Source organism: Gallus gallus, chromosome 3 (genome assembly GCF_016699485.2).
Source record: "Gallus gallus isolate bGalGal1 chromosome 3, bGalGal1.mat.broiler.GRCg7b, whole genome shotgun sequence".
NCBI classification, from domain to species: domain Eukaryota; kingdom Metazoa; phylum Chordata; class Aves; order Galliformes; family Phasianidae; genus Gallus; species Gallus gallus.
Window position 1 is genome coordinate 32,113,994 of NC_052534.1, and position 9,185 is coordinate 32,123,178.

Consider the following 9,185-nt stretch of genomic DNA (forward strand, 5'->3'; position numbering starts at 1 on the left):
TAGCTTAGCAGAGCAATCAAGGCCTCTTCATCCAAGAGCACCAGAAATTGAAGAAGTGTAAAAACAGAGGCAAGAAAAGTCATCACAAGAAATGTCATCACAAGAAATGCCTTCACAGAGTAACCAAACCCCTGCACCAGAGCTTTTCCCAAGGCTTTCCCATACCCCGGAAAGACAGAGCTCTGCAAAGCCTGGCCCTGGCTTCTGTATCAGCCAATGTGCTTCTGGAGAGCTCTTGTCTTATTTGGAGGTGGCTCCGGGTCTTCGCTCAAACACAGAATGGTCCCTACTCAGAGCTCACAGTTTCTTTATGCCAAGAGGTTTGGCTTTCAGCCAGTTCTGTGCTCTTGACACCTCAACAAACCAACCTAACAGCTCTCCTGGAAAGTCAACAGAGGCTGGAGGTGTTCGAAGCCTCTCAAGGTCACCCTTCAGAAGTACTCAGCCATGTCTGGAGAAGCTGACCTAAGAATTATTCTTTACCATGAACACAACTACACAAATGTATAATAAATGCAGGAAAGGCATTTACAGACACCATAATAATGCCACAGTCTGAGCCTTAGAACTGCACAAAGACCTGCACAGTTACTGCGGTGAGATGACTGAGCACTTTCCTCAGCAGTTAGAAGGGTGAAGAAAAGAACTTAAGAATTAATAACAGATTTCATCAGTAAGTGCCAGCTTAACAAAAACAACGGTCATTAGTGATAGAATCCATAGAAACTTCTCCATCAGGTGTCACAGAGCTCACTTACGCTGAGTGTTCTTACATCATTCTTATGTAATACTAATATCAAATTAATAGGCAAGTATTCTTACCTGCTGTAATTACAGCTTAGAGTTTTTCTCATCAATTACATGTTGGTACCCTGAACTAAGCCAAAGCATCCCATTCAAGACTCAAAATAATAATAATAATAAAGCTTATAACTGTAACCAGTAGGGGTCATTTCAGTGTAAAAAATTGCAGTGAAAGAGAAGGCTAGAGACAGGAAGGAGAGTAAATACATCAGTTTCTATTCACACAGTTCTGTAAGTCACCTCCATTTCCCACTCCCTGAACTAGAGTAGGTAGCATAGGGCTTTCACTCCCAATAGACAGTATTAAAAGACAGTCTTTATTCTGTTAGCAGGTAAATGAAAACCATCGCTCAGTGCTATTGATTCATCAGCTATACAAGCCCAGCCCATTTCATGAGTGTTGGTAAACTGCCCAACAGTTTCAGTCACACCAATTAAAAACACAGAGCTAATCAACTTTATTTCAAAGACCAGAGGCAGCACATTAAGTCCTGGTTTTGGGGTTTTTTTTTCCCTTGCTGCCGCCACCCATACACAATATACACTGTAAGAAACAACAAATTTGCTTTTGTTGCTTAGAATGAGGCAGTTTCCTGACAATTCCCTAATAGGTATTCCAGTACTATTTATTAGGCTGACAGTTCAGCTCAGTTGCTTTTCATTTACGAGAATGAAAATTAAATAGATAGCTTATCTCCCCAACTATTCCTATAGGGACAGCTGGAACTAGTTTCTAACCGCAACACTAATTGAAACGCAATCTTGCCAACAAATGCTTCATACTATTTTCAACAGTAGATGGGACATGTTACGAGTTGAACTACAGCAACGTACAGATTGCATCACTTCAGAGGAATGAAATACTCCTAAACTGCCAGAGACATCCATACTCCAATACAGTAAGGGAGCTAGAACATTGAAACATTTAAAGACTGGAGGCTTTCAGATCTTTTAACCAAGAGGGCAGAAGTTCAAGCCAAGCATTTACTTAAGAACACGCAAAACCAAAAATCCATTCAAAGCTAGGTAGGTCTTTTGAAGTCCTTTTCTATTTAAAAACAACTTTTCCAATGCATGCTAAAGAAAAAAAAAAAAGGGAGAGTGGCTACAGCAACATACGTATTAACCCCACGGGCTCAATGAAGGTATTCAAAGTAGTTCAGAAGCATTTTTAATTCTTTAACAGGGCTTTTTAACCCTGCAGCTGCTCCTATGCAAGTAACAACAGATAGGACACCCTGGCTTGCTGCGGTCTACAATTTACCTCTAAGCGAGATGAATGGAGCTGCAAGTAAAAACCTGCGCCAGGAGCGAGGTCAGTTGCCCACCAAAAAAGGTTGGTTTTAGTTCTCACAAAACAGTGTATCATTTTAAAGGCCAGGTTTTGGACACTTCGTCTGCAACGGCTTTCTGGACTTTCTACTGCCCTCTACCCGTTGAGAGCAGCAAGCCCCGTTCTTATTTTCCAGAATTGTCGAAGCTCACACTCGAAGTCTCACATACATTTCTACATATTCCAAACTACTGCTTATTTGTAAGCTCTGTACAGCGCCATGTTTTCCCTCTGCCTGGGGGAAAAGCAAGCTGGAGGGACAAAGCAAGACAAGAGAGATTGAAACGCTTCTCTTTAGCCTTGCGTGGAAATTATATATGAAAGAACTCTTAAGAGACCCTGATAGATTCAACATTTGAAGAGCAGCGAGCAGATTTCTCGTGCTTCACACTACTTCATCACTTGATAAGCAGCAGGCATACAGCTGGAGCGGCTGCGAGTCGTCCTGCCATGGGGCTCGCTCCCGATGTGCAAAACACAGACATGCCTTATCGTACAGCGAGCGTGTGTGGGCAGACAGGCAGGCAGATATTAAGTGACAGGAACAGGAAGGAAAACTTTACAACAGATGATCAGCCTTTGTGTTTCCTTAAGAAGAAGGAATCCGGAACAGACATCATGCGTGCAGTGCTGACCTCCCCTGATCTCAGGCTGGCAAGCTGTCCCCAGGTCCTCTCTTATCAAGGAATTCTAGCGGGGTACCAACAGCTGCCTGGCTTGACATAAACTATTAACAAGCCAGCGAGCTACTCCGCAGAGAACGAAATCGGAAGAGCCTGACGCTACCGCAAGCTACCAAAACTAAGGGTGAAACTTTCAAATACTCTCCCTCCTAAGCGGAACGGCTCGGAAGACGCTCTCGCAGTAACCCGGGGCGGGTAGAACACGGCAAAACACAACAGCACGCGAAACGACGCGGGCAGCTCCGCACACCGCCCCGCTGCAGCGCTCCGATCCCGCTGCGTTACCGCGCCTGGGAAACGCGCTGGGGGCACCGGCGGAGGGGGCAGGGAGCGGCCGAGGCATCCTCTCGCCGCGGGGCTGGGGGTGCCCGTCCCGTCCCGTCCCGAGCCGGCGGGACGACTTGGCGCTGCCGCACGGCGGAGCGGAGCGGGGCTCCGCACCTGGGACGGGGGCTGAAGGGAGGGAGGGAAGGAAGAAGGGAAGGAAAGGAAAGGAGGGAGAGAACGCGGCGCTCGGAGGGCAGGGTCCGGCCGCCCCTCACCTTCACAGACGCCCACTTCGTACTCGGTGATGGAGTCGCCGTTGAGCGGCGGGCGGATGACACAGCGCAGCCCCCGGTCGCAGGCGCCGTGCAGCCCGTAGACGCCCCCGCAGCTCTCGTTGCGCTGCCGGGCGCACATGAAGCAGCAGCCGCAGATGCCCAGCACGATGCTGCCGGGGCAGCTCTTGGGCTCCTCGCACTTGGACTCGTCGCAGGGCAGGCAGACGAGCGCCCGCGTCCCCGGCTGGCCCAGCAGCAGCGCCAGCAGCAGCAGCCACCCCGCCGCCGCCAGGTGCCAGCCGCCGCCACCTCCGCCGCCGTCTCCGCCCGGCCGCCTCCTCCCCGCCGAGACCGCTGCCAGGTACATCCCGGCCGCCGCCGCCCGGCCCGCGCCGGGGGGAGCCGCGCCGGAGCCCCCGAGCGCGCCGCGAAAAGCCGCCGAGCGGCGGCTCCTTCCCGCCGCCCCCGCCTCCGGCCCCCCGAGGAAAGTTTCCTCTCTCGGCGGCGGCCGCTCCAGCCAAACTTCTGCTCCGGGCGGCGGCTCCGCCCGCTGTCCCCTGCGGGAAGCGGCGTCCGTCGGTCCGTGCGTTCCTCGCCCGCCGGCTGCCGGCCCCGTCCACGCCGGAGGAGCGGCGATCGCGCGCGAGCGGCTGCGAGCCCCTGGGTGCGGCGGCGGCGGCGGCGGCGGCGCCTCTGCCCCGCTCGCTGCCCGAGTCCCGACTCGCCTCCTGCCTGCGGCTCGCCCCGCTCCGAGTGCGTCCTCCGCCCTTCCCCCATTGGGCGGCAATCGTCCTCGCCCCGCCCCGCCTGCCCTCTCGCGCCTCCTCATTGGCTGCCGCCTCGGCCGGCTCCGCCCGCCCCTCCCGCCGCCCCAGATGCCGGGGCCGGGGATAGACGCAGCAGAAGCGAGGAGCGGCCTGGGCCCCACAGCGGCGGCGGCCGCCGCCTCCCCCTCGCCCCTCCCCTCCCCCGCCTGGAGCTCCGGGCTCGGAGCGGAGCGAGGAGGGTGCGCCAGTGTCCAGGCGCGGGCCGGCGGAGGCCGGGGGGGATGCGCGCTTCCGAGGGACGCCGGGGCACAGTGGGCGCGGGCCCCGCGGAGGGCGCAGCCACGGTGGGGGAGCCGCGAAGGGGACGTGGGGCCGGGAGTGCCGCTTCCTTTTCCTCCGCCCGTCCCCCGAGGGAGCGGAGCGCCGGGACGGGGAGCGCCTCCTCACCCGCTCGGCCCCTGCGCGGCGGAGGGCGAGCGCCTCCCGTCCCGTCCCGTCCCGTCCCCGGAGTCCGGCCCGCTCCGTCAGCGCCGCACTCGCGGGCGGCGGGAGCGGCTCTAACTGCTGTAACGGCCGTTCCTCGCGGCTCGGGCCGCCCGCCGGTAAACAAGCGCGCGGACGCACCGGCTCAGTTCGCTTCGCGGCTCGGGCCCTGAGCCGCGCTCGCGGGGGCGCGGGGAAGGAAGGCAGCGGCCGCTGCGAGAGCTGCATTTGCGGCGGCGCTGCCGCGTTGGGCCCGACGGAGGGTCCGGAGCCCGGCGCTGCCCGCCCGCGATGAGGCGGCTCGGCCCCGAAGGGCCGGCAGGAGGCAGCGCGACCAGCGCTCTGCTGCGCTGCGGGCCGAGGCGGAGGAGCGTCCCGAGGGACTGCAGAACGAGCGGTGGTGCCTATAGGTGAACAGATCGGCTTGCAGAGCCTCGGGAGCTGCCTTCCCCAAAATCAGGCTCTCAGCAGCGCCCGAGGAGAAGGGCCATCTCCTCTGCTTTACTTTTATTCACTGGGGTGTCGAGAAGGCTGTGGGATTAACTTATTCCACTATCAGAATGTGTGTATGGTGATGTTGAGATTTAGAGAATGAAGTAATTTACTCAGCAGGTGGGATTATGTCAGCTATACAATGCTGAGCCTGGAAAGTCTTCAGTTGTGCACACTGGTGCCAATGATGGAGAGAGGAGAGGAGAGGGTCTGGAAACTTAATATAGGTTATTAAGAAGGGTGCCAAGGTATGGATGGTTTCTCTAGTTCCAAACACTTGTCCACTTTCTCAGAAGAGCCAGTTCTGATGTCAGCTGGAGACCTGCTTTGGGAGGGCAACATAACAGACAGGCTAACAGAAGGAGCGCTAACATGAAGCTCTGTCAGCAGTGATGTGTCTTTTTGCTGTGTAAAGAGCACTGTGATTGACTGACGTGTCTTCTAGTCCACTTGTATCAAGGTTCCCTGCTACCAGCATAGGCCCATTACTGATGGAAACCATAGCGCAGCGTGATGCTGGAAAATAAAGCATTTCCTATGTTTGCCTTCTGTATTAAAAATAATGATGTTTTCCTTGTATCAGAGTAGCTGTCTGTACCCTGATCAATTCAGAATTTAAACTAAGTAGTAAAAGTTTATTTTTCCAGAGCTACAAATGTTTTAATTAGCCCCAGTAGTTTGCAAGGCACTTGTCTTGGTCTGTGCTTTTTAGTACATCATTACTGTGATGAAACACTATCAATGCAGCATACATTACATGGATTAGGGCCATTTAGCTGACATACCTCAAAAAGTAATGGACAATGAGAAGCAGCCATCTACTGGGCAGCAGTATTTGAACTGTGTTATATGTCTGAACAGATTTGGGAAGTAAATGATAAGCTGATCTCATAAAGGTACTGCGTTTTGGTATAAACAACACGTGCATTTGACAACAAACAAAGCGTGGTAAGTCGCTGTGTTCTGGAAAGTATTTAGTCAGGAGAGCTCTGAAGGTCGTATTACACAAGCGCTGGGACTGAATGTTGTGGCAGACTGGCAGTGTTGTATCAATGGCTGTATCAGTGCACTGAGCAAGAAGATTTGTAAAATGCTCAGAAGTTTTCACTGTTCCCTCAAAAATCCCTTCCTCAGCCTCAGCCCACTGGCGTCAGTCTCTCAAAGCACCTGCAGGGGTCAGAATACTTTTAATTCACCAGAAGTTTCCACCAAAAAAAAAAAAATCCACCCAAACAACACTGTGATTTGGATGAGAACAGTTTGTAAAAACACAGTGTTTCCTGTGATCTGGAAACGCTGCCTTTTGGTCATGTCTTTTACTGATGAGGCGTATGATGGGGTGTTACCTTCTGTGTGTAGCTTTGCCAAGATGGGTTTAGAACGAGGCACGCAGTTCTCGTGGATGTATTTTTAAAACGCTATTCACAAATCTGAGATGGTGCAGACAGGAATTTTAAAAGCAGTTTCAGTGTGAGAAACGATGCTGCACAATACAATATGTGATGAAAGACTTAAATGATGCAAAAGATGCAAAGTGATCTAATTACAGTGTATTACAGACTTCAAGTTGAAAACGGAGCTGGTCTGTGCAACATACGTAGGTATTTTTGCAGGACTGGTGAACACAGCCAGCATGGAAATCCCAGACGTTGGATTGCATGCACAGGAGGCTCAATATTTCCCAGACATGCCAGCCCTATGAGTCTTGTGCTGCGCTGATGTGCGGTGTACTCAAGGCACAAAGAATTCACTGGACCTAATGTGTCTTTGCATGTGTGGGAACAAAGAAGCATTAGAAGCAATACAAAAACAGATGAAGAGGAAAGCTAGAGACAGCTTAGATAAGAATGTTGTAGGGCCCCGAGAAAAAGAGAGCAAATTTTTGAGCCGAGTGCCAACAGAGAGACGCTTCAGCTGTGAGCAGGATTAGCACCCTGCGTCACAGGCTGCTTACCCAGTAATAGCTTCATGGGAGGAAGCAAAACACAGAAATATTTATGCAACAAGGACCAGAATTTAGGGTTCCCATACACTCACACCTTGCCTTTTACATGTGAGCCATAAACAACTCCCTGCTTGTATTTCCCTTTTCTGGCCCCACTAAATACTTCATTGCACTGTGGCATAGGTTCAACAGGAAAAGTACGGAGGGCTCTTGCCCCAAATCTGAGGAGACTCCATAGGGGCAATGGCAATCCTTGGTAATCAGCAAATCCAGTATTGGATGACTTTGCAGGGCAAGTGAATTTCCCTGCTTTCTCCAGCAAGAAGAAATGATGGACCCTTAAAGAAAACTCACTTGATTTACCGCCTCTTGATTTACTAAGGAGTCTACTGATCCAAATTGCTTTGCAGCAAATAGATGAGGTACTGAAGTGAAATCCAGCTTTTAATTTTCCCTAGAAACAGTTTAGTAAATACCACAAAGTACAGCTGTGAGAGGAAGAGAAACATTTTGATAAACCGGCTGTAGCAGCTGAATCTTCCTGGGCTTACTTTTCTGTAATGCTAGCATTACAACCACTTCTAGGCTGGATGAAGTTGAAGAACTAATAGGAGTGGAGTTACAGCTTGGTCAGTGTGCAACACTGGGCAGTGCTAATGAGAAACAATTATCCCATCCACTAATTCCTCAGCTCTGTACTATTGCTCCTCTTTTACTCTTGTACTCCTCTGTACTATTTGCTCCTCTACAGCTGAATATCTCTGTGTGAAAAATAGGTGCTCAGCATAAATGTCCTGATAAGTATGATATTCCCAATAGTGACAGCTGAAATACAGAGTTCGTTTTATCACACAGGTATAGATAATATCCATAGTATGAATAATGATTTTTTTCTTTTTTTTTTTTATCAAAAAGTAAAACATCAAATTGTCTTCATTACAATTCCAATGTTTGCTTTTACTGTGTTGATATATACTGATAACTCCTTGTGAATCTCCTCTGAGTTCTGGAACAATGGTGATTGTAATATTCAAGTTGTACTCTTTTTCTATGCAAATGTTTTGTTTCTTTTCTGTACTTCTTTGTATCTCCGATGTACATTAAATTCCTTCTCTATTCTTTAGTGGGCTAAGATCATTCGTGTCTCCTTTGTAGAAGTCTCTAGACATAAACTTTTCCATAAATAGGTTGTACACATGAGCAATCTCTGCTCCCAGAAAAAAATGATCAAGATGAAACCTGTCCCTATTACAAGCAGTGCTGAATCAGTCTAAAACACATGAGAATAATTTCTCACTTCTTCACAGAAGTATCATAGACTTATTGCAGTAGGAGCTGCAAGGTGTTTCAATGGAAATAAATGGAAAATTGTGTGAAGCTGGAAAACTGCATATGAGAATTCATTTTAATGAAAACAATCTTTTTTAAAGAATTGTTTAGAACCATTTCCTAATATATATATATGCACATATATACATGTACATATATGTATACACATATATATACACATATATATATATATACATCCACCCTATCAGGTAGTCTCTGTTTTCTTCAATCCTATAAACCTTTCCTCTCAGTTGAATTCCTAGCTTGGAATAACACAGTAGTTTAACATTTAGGTCCAGAAGTGTTTGCAGCTTTCTCCTAATGCACCTTGGGCTGCTTGTATGGAACATACGAGTGAAAGGACCTGCTTTTTCAGTAGAGTCAGAGCAACCGCATAAGCAATCTTAAAATAAAATTGCATTACTAATTTACTTCTGCATGCTTTTAAACAGATAGAAGCTATAAATTAATAAAAATGATTAATAAATAACCGATACATTAATATGACCGGCCATTTACACATGCAGCTCTTCACATTTCACTCGGGTTACTGAAAGCATCACACATTCAAGCTAAGGGTTTTTTGTTTGGTTGGTTGGTTGGTTTTTGTATGTAGGCACTTTACAGTATTTATCTTAGAAATTACAAGGTTAAACAACTGGGGAGTCAATATCTGTTTAAGGCTATCTACCAGGAGGCTATCAGGAGAAAAAACTGCTGTGTATAGAAATCCAATTTTGTATTTAAATTGATCATCCTCAAGGTCATGTGGATTTTAGCTTCTTTAGCATGAAGAAAATCTTTTTA

General features: G+C 49.1%; 1 protein-coding gene across 3 annotated transcripts in view; it reads right to left on the bottom strand.

Annotated features, from left to right (window-relative positions):
• Positions 1-4,085, bottom strand: part of CRIM1 (cysteine rich transmembrane BMP regulator 1) — a 163,582-nt gene extending 159,497 nt beyond the window's left edge. For all 3 annotated transcript variants that reach the window (NM_204425.2, XM_046938405.1, XM_046938404.1), the window contains exon 1: positions 3,363-4,085. In NM_204425.2, the coding sequence (NP_989756.2) occupies positions 3,363-3,729 (367 nt within the window). In that variant the 5' untranslated portion in view covers positions 3,730-4,085. The remainder of the gene's footprint in view (positions 1-3,362) is intronic.
• Between the last annotated feature and the right edge of the window lie 5,100 nt (positions 4,086-9,185).